Here is a 17,500-nt window from a genome sequence, read left to right as displayed (position 1 = left end):
GTTAGTTATAGATGGTGTTGGTGGTAGTGGTGGTGGTGATAATGGCTTTGGTAATAGTAGTAGTAGTAGTAGTGGTGGTGGTGGTGGTGGCATCCAGGAAGCAGAACAATATATAAGAGATCCTGACTGCGGTGATAGTGATGTAGAAACTGTAAAATAATGGTGATGGAAGTAGTAGTAGTAGTAGTGGTAGTGGCGATGACGGTGGTGATGGTGATGGCGGTGATGGTAGTGGCGGCGGCGGCGGCGGCGGGCGGGAGGCAGAACAATACATCTGGTCATAACACTCGGGCGGGTGACGCAGCGATTTGTTGACACCGTCCCCCGCGCCGGAATGCTGCGGGACCCGCCGACACTCACACTTCGCCTCCAAAAGCAACGCACCGCGCCTCGGGAACGAGATGGCCACCCCGTGATTACCACCAACCCATGGCAGAGAGAGAGAGAGAGAGAGAGAGAGAGAGAGAGAGAGAGAGATTTCTTTTTACTGTTATTCTACATCTCTTTCTTTTGATTGAATTTGTGTGTTTTATCAAAAGCACTTGTTAAAACCAGCAGGTGTTTGGTATTTTTTCATCCTTAGAGAGAGAGAGAGAGAGAGAGAGAGAGAGAGAGAGAGAGAGAGAGAGAGAGAGAGAGAGAGAGAGATGCCCCATGTATACGTAATGGATATGAAGTGATGTATGTGCGTGGTGAAGTCAAGAGAAGTTAATTAACGTGTCTTGCTAAAACTTATGACTACCCTAGTTGAGAGAGAGAGAGAGAGAGAGAGAGAGAGAGAGAGAGAGAGAGAGAGAGAGAGAAGGGTACTGCGTCATACAAGTTCACAATCTTAGTTTAGTGGAAAGAATCGCGTGGCGTGTTAGTGGAGGCGGCAGTGGAGGCGATGAGCAGCTCCACCTAGGCGCCATTAATCATAGGTCTCTCTCTCTCTCTCTCTCTCTCTCTCTCTCTCTCTCTCTCTCTCTCTCTCTCTCTCTGGTAAACAAGCCGAGAGAATCATTTGGCACCTCCTATTTATGTAATTTTCACCTCCACTCATCTGTAACTAGAACTAAATCTCTCTCTCTCTCTCTCTCTCTCTCTCTCTCTCTCTCTCTCTCTCTCTCTCTCTCTCTCTCTCACGGTAATTAATGTTCTTTGGTCCATTTAACAGTTCGAGTCCACGGTTCTATTGGTTCTATGGTGAGAGTTTTCATTATTTACATTTCTGGATTTGATATAAGTATTTTCATAATTGTCTTGTCCTTTTTCTCTTAGTTCTTCGTTCTTTGGGTGTATTGTCTATTATTATTTAGGTTGTCGGAGGGAAGAGTGTGTGTGTGTGTGTGTGTGTGTGTGTGTGTGTGTGTGTGTGTGTGTGTGTGTGTGTTTGAAAATGTGTTGCTTTTACTTTTTTTTTCGGTTTTCATTATTTCTTTTTCTCAGTTTGTGTTGTTTTATTGTTCTATTCTACCCTGTATTTTCCTATTTCATCCTTCCCTTCTCTATTTCCATCCTTCCTTTCTCTATTTCCATCTTGCGTTGCTCTCTTTCCATCCTGCCTTGCTCTGTTCTATCCTGTCTTATTCTTTTTTTATTTTGTCTTCTCTATTATATCCTGTTCTCTCACACATAGCTTACCAATAGAATAAAGTAATCATTTGCGCTTATAAACACTTATGCTACTCTCTCTCTCTCTCTCTCTCTCTCTCTCTCTCTCTCTCTCTCTCTCTCTCTCTCTCTCTCTCTCTCTCTCTCTCTCTCTCTCTCTCTCTCTCTCTCTCTCTCTCTCTCTCTCTCTCTGCACCACAGCTTTCACCTTGGCCACGCGTTCACCTTCCATCTCCACCCCCATCTTCGCCAGGCACTCAGCCACACCCACCCACACCTGCCACAGCCACACATCCCCCACAGGTATACCACAACACCTGACTCACCCACCCACACCTGCCAATTAAAGGTCCTATATTCCATCTAATTCTGGTGACATTCTTTGTAAATGTTTTTGGTTTCTTTTGGCGCCTTGTGATTAGAATGTGTGTGGCTCTGTGATGTATGTAGGTATGGTGAGGTGTAAGTGGTGGTGGTGGTGGTGGTGATGGTGGTGGTGAGTTAACTCCTGATCCGTTGGCCTTTCTCGCTCTCGTGGTGGTGAAGGTAAATGGTGTGGTGATGGTGGATGTGGTAGTGATGGTGGTTATTGAGGTGGTAGTGATTTAGAATTGCAGTGGTTGTGGTGATGGTGGCAGTGATGGTGATGATTGAGTTGGCAGTGACAGATTGGTGGTTGTGATGATGGTGATTCTTGGAGTGATGTTGATGATGACCGAGGTGGCAGTGATAGTGAACCTGGAAGTAATGGTAATGATTCGAGGTAGTAAAAAATGGTGGTTATGGTGATGATAGACCTGCCAGTGATGGTGATGGCCGAGGTAATGATTCAGAGTGACAAAAGTGTTGGCTGTGATGATGACAGTGATATTGACAACCGAGATAATGAATTACAACAAGAAAAATCGTGAAGGTGAAAATAAAGATCCTGGCAATGATAGTGACGATTCAAAGTAAAAAAAAAAAAATAAATAAAACCTTAGTCCTAATGAATAAAAACGATGATGATAAAAAATGACAACAGTTCCAAAAAACCCATACCTTATCAGAGGTGGTGATGTCAACGGCGCGTCCCTCATAGTGAAGACTCTGCGGGGAGTGGAGGAGGTCCTCGTCCCAGGCCTCGGTGACCCGCAGCCTCACGCCGGGCCACTGGTTCATCACGCTGATGGCCAGGGTGTTCAGCTTCTCCTTGCACCGCTGCGGGGGGAACAGGTGCCATTAGAACAGGGAATATCTTCAAAGTGCCTTATCTCTACAATTTCAATATGTTGTGAGGATTTTCAAAGGGTGTTCAGCTACTCACACCGCTGCGGGGGAACAGACGCCATCAGAATGGGGACTTTACAGTGTCTTTACAATTTCGATATGTTTTAGTAGTTGCAATTTCGATAATATAAGTTATAAGGGTTTTTATAGGGTGCTCAGCTACTTGTACCGCTGCGGGGGAAAATGCGCCATCAGAACGGGGACTATTCTCAAACATTTCACTGTCTTATCTCTACAATTTCGATACGTTTTAAGGTTATAATTGTTTTCAGAGGGTGTTCAGCTTCTTACACCGCTGTGAGGGAACATATACCCTCATAAAGGGGACTACTTTCGGAGACATCAGCGTCTTTAGAATTTCAACAGGTTTCATGAATGGAAGTTACGTATAAAGGTTTTCAGGGATTGTTTCATCTCCACAGTTCCAACAAGTTTCATTAGGAGTGGAAGCAAGAGGATTTACAAGGTTGACTTCGTGATTCTAGTGACAGTTTAACAAGAAATTTTTATTATCAACTGGAAAAACACTCATGAGAACCCGGATAATCATCTCTGTAGCCTCTGAAAACAGGTCATTTAAGCATATGAGCCTTGGGCCGCAGCTTAGGGCCACAAGAGCGGGTTGGGGTGGCGAAGCAGGTGCATGAGCTGGCCACACGAAAAGGGAAAGAAGAGAAAAAGAAAAAGTGAAGTGGGATTAAAGAAAATTAAGAGAATGAAGGAAAGAAAGGAAGTGTGGGAGGAAAAGACGAATATATTAACGGAAGGAATAAATAAAAAAAAGAGTAAATAGTGTAAGGTGTTGAGAAGCATGGAGGGATGAGACTTGGCGAGATGAAGGAGCAGGAGAAGACGGTGAAGGAAAAGGAAAAGGGAAGGGCGAGGATGCGGACCGGCTGGCGAGAAGGTAGAGGGTCGGTCATTTGCAAGGGAGAGAAGGGAGGAAGAGAGGGGAGAGAGCAAGCTGAGAGGAGTGGATGAGGTGATAGGGAGGAAACTGGTAAGGGATAAGGAGGGGAAGTAAGAGTGAATGGGAAAGAGTAAATGAGAGGGAAGTGAGAGGGAGATAAAAAAAAAACAAGGATGGAAGACGGAAACGTAGAAGTGGGAGAATGACAGAGGAAAGAATAAGGAAGAACGTAATTTTAGCATCCATCTTTTGTAGTGTAGGTAACATAATTGCAAAAAACCTCATCGTAACATGCGGTTTGTTATCGTAAAGCTCTGACTGACAGCAGTAAATAAGGTGGATAATCAAGGAAGCATCAACATAATCATAGTAACAACAACAACAACAACAACAACAACAACAATAACAACAAGTAACACCAATATCCGTGTAACATTTTTTTTTTTTCATCTGCTTTCTATTTCATCGCTTTTGAAAGGAAGAGAGGGAGAAAGAAAATAAAAGAGATAGCAAGAGGAGAAGGAGGAGGAGAAGAAGGAGGAGGAGGGGGAGGAAATCAAGTTGCAGAGAGAGAGCAGCTTCTACACATCACTAACAGCTGGCCAGGAGACAAAAGCTGGGGTGGGAAAATGAGATATGTGTGTAGAGAGGAAACAGAGAAAAGCAGGGATGTGTGTGTGTGTGTGTGTGTGTGTGTGTGTGTGTGTGTGTGTGTGTGTGTGTGTGTGTGTGTGTGGTGGGTGGCGAGGGCTAGGAAGACGCTCATAATAGACTAAATATAATGAAGAAACAAAGAAAAGGAAGAATGAGGAAAGAAGGGAGCAAGGAAAAATAAATAGACATGTAGAAGATAGACGAGGAGAGGAGACAAAAATAATTAAAGAAGAGAGGAGAAAGAGAAAGATAAATATGTAGTTAAGTAGGAGGAGATAGATGAAAAGGAGGAAGCGGCAACAAAAATAATTAAAGAAATGATTAATTGAGTTTTAGGAGACATGCATAAGCGTCAGCAAAGACAAAGGCATGGAAGAAATAGGAAAGAAAGGAGGAAAGAAAAGATAAATAGATACACAGGAGGGAGAAATGGTGAGAAGATTAATAAACGAAATGAAGTAACTGGACTTTTAAGGGGAAAGGATAGAGAAAAGGAAGAATAAATAAACAAACATGAGAAAACTAAGGAAGAAGAAGAGGCGACAAGAATAATTAAAGAGAATAAAAGAGAGAAAGATAAATAGACAAGTAAAAGACATAGGAAGAGGAAGAGGAGGCGACAAGAACACTTAAAGACAAAATTAACTGGACATTTTAGGAGGCAAGCGTACAAAGACAACAAGGAAAATGGTGAAGGCAAAGACAGGGAAGGCTTGGAGAACACAGCTGTAAGTGGCGGGGGAATCAAGGAATCGAGGCCGGCGGGGCGTGGATGGAGGCGTGGGTGGTGCAAAGGCGGCGTCAGACAGGCACTTAATGCGGCTATTTGTTCCCCGGCACTTGCTCCAGCCATTTCTTTCACGACGGCGGCGAGAGTTCCCTTGGCTTTATCATGGCGACGTGTTCTCCTGCCCTTCCCTTGGAGTTCCGCAGGGCAGGAAACAAAACATTATGCTAATTAGGCGGAAGTCACTTGATCGTTTGCCTTTGCTTTTCGTCATGTGTAATTAGCGTTAAGATGCGTGTAAGTTAAGAAGTAAATTGGGAATGGAATGAAAGTTTAGTTCCACTTGCTTACAATTTTACGCTTCTCCTGCCCCTAACTGCATGCTCAGCCACCGCCACCACCATCACCGCCACCGCCACCCACCCACACACACACACACACACACACACACACACACGAACAGCAAGGCCACAGTATACACCAACCATGCTGTATTCTTTCTCATGGATATCAAAGTATGAAGAGAGTGAGTATTTGTGTGTGTGTGTGTGTGTGTGTGTGTGTGAGAGAGAGAGGGTGGGTGGTAGTGTGTGAGTGGAGTTGAGCTGCGCCACCACTGCGTGACCTCTTTATCTGAAGAATGGCCACACTGCCGCTCGTAAACAGAGAGAGAGAGAGAGAGAGAGAGAGAGAGAGAGAGAGAGAGAGAGAGAGAGAGAGAGAGAGAATAGATTTGAAGGACTGAAATAAAAATAGACAAAGTAAAAAGGAAAAAAAAATCGCAGGGAGAATAAAAAAAATGAAAAAAAAATACTGATACAAGAGTAATTATATAGAAACCTTTTATCTCTTCTACTTTTGAGCATAGCAAGAAGCGCTACCAGTAAGACAAGGCAGTTTCAATTAACAATTCCCTTCAACTTCGCTTCTTTTATGCCACTATAGCGCTGTACGTACTTTGCCTGCGCCTCACCTTATGCATTCTACACTGAGAGCTAGTTGAAAATTAAGGTGGATTGGTAGCAAAGAAAAGCGGCAGTCCAAGAACGTCCACGCACAGACAGGACACCAGCTTATCGTCTCCACTTCCAAATTATCATTAACTATCATTTAAACATTTTTCGCAGCCGCTGTAATGTTCGCTAGATCGTGTTCTGACTAATCCAGCTAAGACGCCGAAACTTTTGGAAATACGTATTTTACTCATTGTTTCGGTTTTGATTTCGTATTTTCAGATCATTCTATTCACTTTCTGCATTATTTCCGTTTTTCCCGGTGCTTTATTACATTGTTGTAGTGATTACTGGCTGCTCAGTTAATCAATCAGTCAATCAGTCCGTGAATCCGTCAGTCAATCAACCAATCAACCAGTCAGTCAATCGGTCAATATCTGCATCTCGTGCTTAGTAAAAATAATTCCTGAAGAAGACTCTAAGGTGCCGCTTCACCAGACAATTTTTTGCGGTGCGTCGCTTGCCTCTCCTCGCACTCCTCATTCAATAAAGACTTCACGTAAGAAACATTAATCTGTCCCCATGCAGCTAAAACCAGACTCCGTTACTCCTCGTAGGCGAACACTGGCAAAAATCATATTGGCTTTCGCAGAAGTGGCCACATTAAGTACCAGAAGCAAATGGGTTTTCTTGGAAGGCGCCGCGATATTGTGATGGGTCGCGGATCAGGTGTTGGCAGCGCTACCCGGCAGAAGGTGTCACGCATGCGGGCGCGGCGTGGGTGGCTCAGCTCGGCACCTCCCAACACACCTGCAAGTCTCCTTGGCCACGCACTGAACTGGTTAGGAAAGGAGTTGGGAACGGAACGCTGTGCTGTGGAGAATGGTGAAATTGAGGTGAGAGAGAGAGAGAGAGAGAGTTGGATTGTTTATAAGGGTATTTTTGGTGTGTGATATTGAGTTGAAGGTCTTGAAGCGTGGCGTGGCGATGGATCAGCTGATGCATGGATTGAATGGTTTAAGGGACTGCAAAAATTAGAATTATGGCGTCGGCTTGTGGGAGCACGCGAAGAGAGGAGGAAGAGGAAACATTGAAAGAGTAGGAGGAGAAGAAAGAATACAAAGGAATACAAAGGAAAGAGGAGGAAGATATGGAGGAGGTTGTGGTGATGGTAATGGAGAAGTGAAGGAGGAAAAGAAGATGAAAAGAGCAAGAACAAGGAGAAGAAATAATGAATGAAAAGAAGAAATCAAGAAAATGAAAATAAATATATATAATGACTGAAAAATGTCAAAATAAATGGTTAATGATTCTCTCTCTCTCTCTCTCTCTCTCTCTCTCTCTCTCTCTCTCTCTCTCTCTCTCTCTCTCTCTCTCTCTCTCTCTCTCTCTCTCTCTCCCTCCCTCCCTCCCTCCCTCCCTCCCTCCCTCCCTCCCTCCCTCCCTCCCTCCCTCCCTCCAGTCCCCTTATCCTCTCTTTGCACCATCCTTTCACTTCCCACCACCGACTTAACGTATTTTTTTCCCCTACCTATCTCCCCCTTCCCCTTTTATCTCCTTTTCTCTCTCCCCTTCCCTTCCGCCCTCACTGCCGCTGCTCCTCTCCAGTCTTGTCACTTGAGATGTAAACAAGAATCAGCTGATCGCAATCTCCTCACAGGCATGTCCGACACTCCCCGCCTGGCTGTCGAGAGAGAGAGAGAGAGAGAGAGAGAGAGAGAGAGAGAGAGAGAGAGAGAGAGAGAGAGAGGGTGTGGGGAGATTAATTTTTTTACCCCAGTCGCGTGATTTACTGCAGTTTATCATCCTTATTTTTACGTGATTGACGGCGAGAGGTCGGCAGTTCTTGGTGGTGGTGGTGGTGGTGGTGGTGGGTTAAGTGTTATGGTTTTGGATGGATGGCCGTGGTGTTTGTGGAGTGGTGGTGGTAGTGGTGGTGATGGGAGAGGTGGTACTTGTGTGGAGGGAGGGCGTGATGAATGAGATGGGAGAATAGATAGATGGGTAGATTGGTAGATAGATAGATGGATAGGTAGATAGATAAACTGAGTGATAGATGGATGATTCGCAATAGTAGTGAGAGAGAGAGAGAGAGAGAGAGAGAGAGAGAGAGAGAGAGAGAGAGAGAGAGAGAGACCAAGAACATCCATCATTCATTCTTACGTCAAATATTATTATCATCCTCACCTTAATCGTCCATCCACTCTTCCCTGCCACTCATCGTCTCACATTCACTCAGATCCTCCCTACCTCTCTCCCTTCTTTCCTCCTCTCCTCCCTTTCTTTCTTTTCCATCTTTTTTCTTCCTTTCCTCCCTCCATTTCCTTCCCTTCTCTCCTCCTTTCCTCCCTTTCTTTTCCATCCTTTTTCTTCCTTTCATCCTTCCTTCCTTGCTTTCCTCTTTCCATTTCCTTTCCTTCTTCCATCCTACCTCCCGTCTTCCCTCCCTTCCCTCCCTTCCCTCCTTCTCGCTTCCCCCACCACCCCTCCACCACTGCGACACGCCGCCAAGTCACACCTGTCTCTGTCACTCTCCCCACTACACACGTCACCAATGCCTAAATTATACAAGTGGTGATTTGTGTGCGCGTGACGGGTTTACTGATTCATCCCGCTGCACGGCCTCTCTTAGTTAACTGCACCTCAAGTCTCTGCTAGTTTCGACATCTGCTAGTTTGGATGGAAAGTTAAGACACTAATATCTGGAGGAGTTTGGTTCGTCTTCTAACATGGTTCGGCTTCTATTTGGTTCTGTTTTGAGGTGTTTCGGCTGTCGAGAGTGGTTTCGTGGTTCCTGTGATGGCTTTAGTAAGAATTTTAAGCCATTAGTAGGAAGGAAAGTTGTGAGATGGTGAGTGGAATGGGAAGGAGGGAGGAAGGAAGGATAGGTTGATAGATATATAGGTAGATGGATGGATAGATGGATGTCTGATGTAATCTTTTGTGTCCTGATGAAATAAGAAGGCGTTTAAAAGTTAGATAAGATGGTTGATAGATAGATAGATAGGTAGATAGATAGATAGATAGATAGATAGATAGATAGATAGATAGATAAGTACTCAGATGGATGGATGGATGGATGATATAAACTTTGTGTCCTGATGAAATAAGCGTTTAAAAGTTAGATGAGATGGGATGAGAGGGAAGATTGGTAAATAGATAGATATATAGATAGATAGATAGATAGATAGGTAGGTAGTTATTTACACAGATGGATGGATGGATGCATGTTTAATAATCTTTGTGGCCAGATGAATGAAAAAAACGATTAAAAGTTAGCATTTGTGGTTTAATATTTTACCCTGCTTAACTTTCTTTGTATTGGCATATTGTGAAGGAATAACCCCACTGGTCTTAACTCTTTCCTTCCGTTAAGGTTGACAGAACTATACCACTTTTCTAATGAGCAGCTGTTGATTTTTCTTGGATTTTTTGTATACTGTTTTAATTTTGCTTAACTCTCCTTACAGAAAAAAAAGTGCGGGATGCGATTGTCTGTAAGAAAAAGAAGCTGTAGATTATCGCGCCTGTCGTGGAAGAAGTATATTTGCTGGGGGAAACTAATAAATAAAAAAATAAAAATTCATATTTTTCAGAAGCTTCATGGAATCATACCTGCATTGTAAAGTCGAGTCAGAAAAAAAAGGCTTAATGCAAGTAGGGGGTTATTAAAGATTAGGTACATTTATGGACAGCAGTGACATTTAGACATAGGCATTTGTGTTATATACAGGAAATACCACGCATAGGTCTACTGACTTGCCGCAGCTTTCCTTACATAAGTTCCCATGTTCATAGACTCAAAATAATCTTGGTTCTCAATGGCAATATAAAGGTGTTTCAAAGAGTTACATAACATAAAAACAGATGAAAATAAGGGAAGGTGCAAGAAGCCATCAGGACTATACCCGTGCATGCTTAGTCTTGCTCGTGACGTCATTGCATTATTGATAGGGGTAGTATAAGATGTTGTGGAGTTGTGGTCACGTGCATTGAATCATCTCATCCTTAAGATTAATAGAATATTTGTTTTCTTTGACCTGTACATAATTATTTTTTGCTGCGAGGGCCACTTTTAAATATTCTTGTTTGTAATGAAAGTTTTGCTTAGTTCAGACTGCCTCTATTGGCTACACATGAGAGAGAGAGAGAGAGAGAGAGAGAGAGAGAGAGAGAGAGAGAGAGAGAGAGAGAGAGAGAGAGAGAAATTCCAATCAGCGTGTGAAAGGAAGGAAATAAATCAGATAAAGGAAGCAGAGAAGCAAAGGACAGCTGACAAGACCTCACTCTCCCTCCCTCCCTCCCTCCCTCGCTCCCTCCCTCCCTAACTTGTATACATCACCGCTAATGACCACAACATCATTGACTACAAGAACGCGCAGCTGAATCTCTCTCTCTCTCTCTCTCTCTCTCTCTCTCTCTCTCTCTCTCTCTCTCTCTCTCTCTCTCTCTCTCTCTCTCTCTCTGGATTAATGCACTGCAGATAATGTTCGTTTGTTTATCTCCGCATCTTCTTTGTATCTATCAATCTTTACTGCCTCGTGCCTCTATCTATCTATTTATCTATCCAATTGTGTATTTGTCTGTCTGTTTGTCTATCCTTCTATCGCCACCCATTCGTTTATCTCGCCAGTACTGGACTCGTAAATTCTCTCTCTCTCTCTCTCTCTCTCTCTCTCTCTCTCTCTCTCTCTCTCTCAAGGGTAGGAAAGGGAGTGGAAGGAAAGAGAAGGACAGGGAGTGGAGGGAGGGAGAGGTGAGGGAGAGGGAGGAGTGGGAGGGAGGCAGGCAGGCATCAAATCTAACAATACCTGATAAATATTTTGATCGCCCGCCCACTTCTCTCTCCCTCTTCCCTCCCCCTCACTCCTTCCTGGCCTCCCCGGGGCACCTGGCAGTGACAGGGAGGGGGTGGAGACCGGGAGGAAGAGACTGAGTGAGGGAGGGAGGGAGGGAGGAAAGAATGAACAGAAGGAGGGAGGGAGGAAGACAAGACAAGGAGAATATTTTAATGTTGTTTTTCATTGTTATTTGTGTGATGATAGTTGTGCCATTATTATTGTTATTACTATTATTATTATTATTATTATTATTATTATTATTATTATTATGGGGAGGGAGCGCAGGGAGGAAGGCAAGACAAAGAATATTTGAATGTCATCTTGTTATCGTTGTTATTTGTAGGGCAATATTATGAGCATTAGCAATTACATTAGCATCAGTATTAAAGAGAGTTGAATTTGCTAGATATACAGGTGAGAGAGAATATTTCAATGCCATTTATCGCTCTTATTATCTGTAATGTTATGGGCATCAGTATTATTATTAACATTAGTATTAGTATTATTATTATCAAAGGTATCCGTAAAATCATTAGCATTAGACACAGTGTAAGCATTAGTATCAGCAATGAGTGGAGGCGAGTGTCGGCCGCTGCTGTGTGTGGCGGCCAGGACTCGCAGCGCAGGAGCGGGTCGCGGTGGGCGGCACCTAATAGCCGACTGATGGATTGGCCGGCCACCCTACAAGGCGCCGCGCCACCCACCCTCTTACGGCGCCCAACTTCATTAATAGAATTCGTAAATAGGATTCAATACTACCGGGAAGTGCTATATAAGATTAAGTCAGTGTTTTTTTTTTCTCTCTCTTTTTTTTTCTTTTCCTTTTCCTGAAGTTTAAAATGTACAGAGAAACTGATGATTTATTTACTAGATATGGTGTGACACGTGTGTGCATTTCTTCTTTATTTTTTTCTTTTTCCTCTTTTCCTTTTGTCTTCTTTCTTTTTCTTTTTTTTCGTTTTTTTCTTTCTATTCAGGTAATTAATTATGTTTCCTATCTATTTCTTTCTTTCTTTCTTTCTTCCTTCCTCTATTAAAGTTATAAATTATTTTATCTTTTCTTTCTTTAACGTATTTCTTTCTATCTTTCTTTATCTTTATTCATATTTTCTCAGACCAACATCCTGTCATAAGCGAAGAGAGAGAGAGAGAGAGAGAGAGAGAGAGAGAGAGAGAGAGAGAGAGAGAGAGAGAGAGAGAGAGAGAGAGATTAATATTTCTTGGTGATATCTGCGTTGTGGCTCTGACGAAGGTGTGTGTGTGTGTGTGTGTGTGTGTGTTAGGATATTCAAACACGTGGATCAAATACACTGACTGACGCATTAACCCTCCCATCTCCCCCTCCCCCTCCCCTTCCCTCTTCCTCTCCCTCTCTCCCTCTCCCTCTCTCCGGTCAGTTGGAGGCGCGGGCGGGTATTAATTAAGCCAATGATTCCACTCTCTTTTAATTAGTGTAAACCAGTCAGCCAGACACTGATAATTGTTACCTGTCACCTCCTCCTCCTCCTCCTCCTCCTCCTCCTCCTCCTCCTCCTCCTCCTCCTCCTCCTCCTCCTTCTCCTCCTCCTCTCATTCGACGATCTTTCTCATTTCCTATTCTCTCTTTCCTCCTCCTCCTCCTCCTCCTCATAATTTCAGTTCCACCTTCTACTTTCTCTCTCTTCTTTCTCTGATTCTTCCTTGTCCTCCTCCTCCTCCTCCTCCTTCTCCTTCTCCTCCTCCTCCTCCTCCTCCTCCTCCTCCTCCTCCTCCTCCTCCTCCTCCTCCTCCTCCTCCTCCTCCTCTTAACTAAAACTTGTACATTTTCACTGACCATGGCTTTTCTTCTCACAAAAACTTCCTATCCACTTAAGTACTCTCTCTCTCTCTCTCTCTCTCTCTCTCTCTCTCTCTCTCTCTCTCTCTCTCTCTCTCTCTCTCTCTCTCTCTCTCTCTCTCTCTCTCTCTCTCTCTCTCTCTCCACCCTTCCCTTGGGACTGATGTAATTTAGATTATAATAACATGTTGGGCTGAAAAATGAGCTTCTTGGACTTAACCCCGCGATGACACGCTGACAAGAGACGACCCCAGCGCTGGCGAGGTTTTATAAGCCGTCCCTCCTCCTCCCTCTCCTGTCCCTCCCCTCCTTCACACCACCACCACCACCACCACCACTACTACCACCACCACTCTTTCTTGCTGTTTATAAAAAAAGAAAAAAAAAACTCACTTTTACCTTTATTTTTCTTCGGTTTTAAGTTAGTCTATAAGGTTTTAGTGTTTTCCGCCATATTTACGTAGCTAGAAAGATACGTGTGGTTTAAAAGGTAAGTGGTTGGTGATATTAATAATGATCTTTCTACACCAACAGGCATAGATAGGTTAGCATAAAGAAATGTATTGAGTTCACACAAAGATAATAATAGTAATAATAAAAAAAATCTAAAGAGGACACTTGCATGTAAATAGAAGCGTAGAGACCCAGGGATACATAACACAGGGTAAAAAAACAAAAAAAACGTGACTTTAGTAGCTCACCGCATCACAACCTCATCTTATCCCTGCACCATCACACCACTGCACCACCCCAGCACCGTGTCATGTCATAACCACCACACACATTAGCCAACACCCCTACTCATTATGCCTCCCGCCACCCACCTGTTGCATCACCACACAGCAGACACTAGACGAGCTTCCTATCCAATGTAGGTCCACCACACATCACCACCACCACCACCACCACAGCTCTCCCAGCGCACTACTCATCACTGTTCTATGAATCTACACGACATGACGGCCTCACCACTCCGCTGTCTCTTTTAAATATATTAGTTTAGGTTAATGTTGGTTAGCTTAAATTCTGTTAGGTTAGGTTAGGGTACGTTAGGTTAGGTTAGGTTAGGTTAGGTTAGGTTAGGTTAGGTTAGGGTACGTTAGGTTAGGTTAGGTTAGGTTAGGTTAGGTTAGATTAAGATAGGGTAGTACTGGATGGGATCTTTGTCACCCTTATCCCATTCCCCTCCACCTGTCTATCACCACGTGCATCACACCTCCACACACACCCCACTGACAATCCCCACAGCCTCACCCTACCCCTGTTACCCTACCCCCATCACCCACACACCTTCACACACCTTCGCACCATACCGTCACCCCTGCAGCCTCACCCTACCCCCCCATCACCCACACACCTTCACACACCCCCGCACACCATACCGTCACCCCTGCAGCCTCACCCTACCCCGCCCATCACCCACACACCTTCACAGCACCCTGTCTCACGCGCACACCCTACTCACCACATCCCATCACCCCTCACCCCATCACCCCTCACCCCTCACCCCCACACCTCCCTCTCCTCATGACATTTAACGACCGACAAATGGGTAGGATTGTCCCTTCTGCCCTGCGAGCTGTGGGGAACCCGCCGACCTCCCAGTGTCTGAGGAGTACCCCCTCCTCCGCCACCCTTCCTGCACCCCACACCCCCGCACCCCCCTCGCTTACCCCCCGCTAGGTATAATGACCGACAAATCACCAGGACTGTCCATTTTGTCAGCTTGAGGCCACCCCCCGCTTTAGTTCTCCATACACACACACACACACACACACACACGCACACACACACGTTACCCTGTCCATCTATTTTTGTCTTCTCTTAACGCACTCCCCCTCTCTCTCTCTCTCTCTCTCTCTCTCTCTCTCTCTCTCTCTCTCTCTCTCTCTCTCTCTCTCTCTCTCTCTCTCTCTCTCTCTCTCAGGTCTCAGGTCAGGAGTAAAAGGTTAAAAGGACAAATATTAGCATAGAAAGAGACGAGTAAATAGACAAATAATAAGTGTACAGATAAATAAAGGCTTTTGTAATAGCGTGCGTGGTGATGTCAAGTGAACATCATCGTATTTCAACCGGACATCCCTTTGTTTTTGTTTTTCCTATACTTTACATTTTAACCTTTTATTTTCCCTTTTTTTTCCCCCTTTCTTTTACCACCTCCCTATCTCTTTCATCTTACCTCCTCCTCCTCCTTCTCCTCCTCCACCTCCCTTAACCCTTGTCCCTTCCTCCCCCATCCACCTTGCTAACGAGTTCTCAATGACATCTAATCACCTCGTTTCACCTGATCGCTGTAGTACGAGAGGACTGGTCGTGGGGTAGGGGGAGGAGGGGTGGGGTTAGAGCGTGGGAGGGGGGTGGTAGCGGTACGGAGGGAAGGCATGGATGAGAGAAAAGGAGAGAGGGAGAAGTAGAACGCGAGAAGGAAAAAGAGAAAAGATAACTATAGAAAGGTGGATTTTGAGATGAAGGAACCACAGGAAGAAGAAGAAGAAGAAGGTTAAGTAGAGACGGAGTGATAGAGTTTAAGATGAAAGGATCGTTTTCTGAGCGTCCGATCTTTACTTTTAACAGGCTGTAGTGGAAGTCACTGTGGTTTGAGATGAAGACAGTATTCTCAGAAGTTTCAGTTGCAGTTTCCTATTTTTTTTTTTTTTTTGTTTCTTTTCCATGTATCGTCTTGCAAATTTCCACACACGTAAGTAGAGACCATAATTGTATGTCATTAAATTTTTATGGGAATTGATGCATTCTTTCAATTACCACATGGAAAATAGGTGTACAGTCCCTTAAACTTGCTGTAGTTAGAGTTATTGTAGTTTTCAGGATGTTGTCATGGTTATGGTTAGAGTTTAACAAGGATTTTGCTTCATACATTGTTAAGGCACCCATGAGAACGCAACTAATTATTCCTATGGCTTTTAGTCTTTATAAGAGCACAACATCTTTCAAAATTCAGACCACGATTCACTGATTCATTTAGCGGTGATTCTGAGATATTTTTCAACACTATTCTGATCTGGTTCTTTGGCTTCTCACTGCGGTTCCATTAGTTCAGATCCTTGACACCGATTTGCCCTCGTTTCTAAAGGTTCACCGGTTCACGTGGCGGTGGTCCTGAGGCACTTTGATGTGGTTCTCAGGCGCCTTAGTGTGGTTCTATTAAACATTACTCAAGTCGCGCTCAATTCCTGCATGAGTGAGGTGAATAGAATATTGATGGAAAGGGGGAAAGGTAAACTGGTTGAATTTCAGGAGTTTATCAGTGACGGGAATGAAAGAATGAAAATACGAATTAACTCATGTATTAGTGAGGTTGACAGAATAAATAAGAGAGTTATTAGAAAGTTTCGTGCAGTGAGGTCGCCTGAGGTGTTTGAATCAGAGTATTATTCCCTTACTAGCTGCCAGAATGCGAATATTATCTTTATCAGTCTCTTACACCCTTGTTGTAATTCTTTTTTTTTTCATTAAGGAGAGAAAATTAAGGGCCATTTCTCCTGATATTTTTTTTTTTCTCCTTGGGTCGTGCATAAAGAAAATTAAGTGTTTGTATTATGACCAGTTTTTATTTTATGACTACTTGTTATTTATTAAACTACTAGCTTATCATTATATTTGACTTTTAATATCACTGTTATGCTGCTGTTCTGGTTCTCATTTCACCGCCTCGAGTGAGTGAGTGAGTGAGTGAGTGAGTGAGTCAGTGTGTTTTCAAGTGTGCTGCTTCAATAAATACCAAGTGATTTTCTGCATCTTTAGAGACATCAATAAGTAAACACGGTGAACCAGGTTGTGTGAGGGTATACGGTTCTATTGATGTTTCCTTCATTGCCAACCTTACGTAACCAATCTGACCTAAGCTAACCTAACCTAATCTAACCTAACCAACTTAACCTAACCTAACCTCCGCATAATCTAATCTAATTTAAACTTAGCTATGCATAATCTAACCTAACTTTGCCAAATATAACATTACTTACCAAACATCCCCGAGCCTTACCTAACCTAATATAATCTAGCATAACCTAACCTAACCTACTTAACCTAAACTAACCCAATTCAATTTAAGCCTCTCTCTCTCTCTCTCTCTCTCTCTCTCTCTCTCTCTCTCTCTCTCTCTCTCTCTCTCTCTCTCTCTCTCTCTCTCTCTCTCTCTCTCTCTCTCTCTCTCTCTCTCTCTCTCTCTCTCTCTCTTCTTAGATAGATAAATAAATAAATAAAAACACTGAAAAGAACCGGATTAAGGACTGAATAATAGCGAATACATTAGTCTTGGTTCACTTGAAGGTTCTCAACACTGGCCCTCTGGTTCACACACACACACACACACACACACACACACACACACACACACACACACACACACACACACACACACACACACCAGCAGCAGCACCACCCTATCTCTGGTTTAAAAAATAAGTACCTCTGCCTCTCAAGTGTTCTGGTTCACACCCGCGGTTCTGTGGTTCACTCGCATGTTACCCAGTTGTATTTTCCTCCCCACTTTTGGTCTCGAAGCCTTGAATTGTGCCGCGCCGAGGCGAGTGTGGTTCTTTAGTGTGTGATTAATGGTTTTACTGGCCTCTTTGTGGTCTTGGGGTGAAGGGGCGGCGCGGAGCAGTGGGTTAGTGGTGAGAGAGAGGGAGAGAGAGAGAGAGAGATGTGGTAGTAGAGAAGGCATGTAGGAAAGGAAGTGGAGGAAAAATAATGATGATGAGGAGAAAATGAGAA

At 43.8% G+C, this 17,500-nt stretch overlaps 1 protein-coding gene and 1 long non-coding RNA gene across 2 annotated transcripts in view; one reads left to right on the top strand and one right to left on the bottom strand.

Annotated features, from left to right (window-relative positions):
• LOC135114912 (uncharacterized) overlaps nt 1-17,500 on the top strand; it is a 221,033-nt gene that overhangs the window by 38,872 nt on the left and 164,661 nt on the right. The window lies entirely within an intron of this gene.
• The window catches only part of LOC135114900 (indian hedgehog protein-like), a 108,072-nt gene that overhangs the window by 17,999 nt on the left and 72,573 nt on the right, over nt 1-17,500 (bottom strand). The window contains exon 2 of the mRNA XM_064031139.1: nt 2,635-2,793. Coding sequence (XP_063887209.1) covers nt 2,635-2,793 — 159 coding nt within the window. The remainder of the gene's footprint in view (nt 1-2,634; nt 2,794-17,500) is intronic.

This window comes from Scylla paramamosain, chromosome 2 (genome assembly GCF_035594125.1).
Source record: "Scylla paramamosain isolate STU-SP2022 chromosome 2, ASM3559412v1, whole genome shotgun sequence".
Classification (NCBI taxonomy): Eukaryota; Metazoa; Arthropoda; class Malacostraca; order Decapoda; family Portunidae; genus Scylla; species Scylla paramamosain.
Note: the sequence above shows the minus strand (reverse complement) of the source record. Positions and strands in the feature narration are given on the sequence as shown.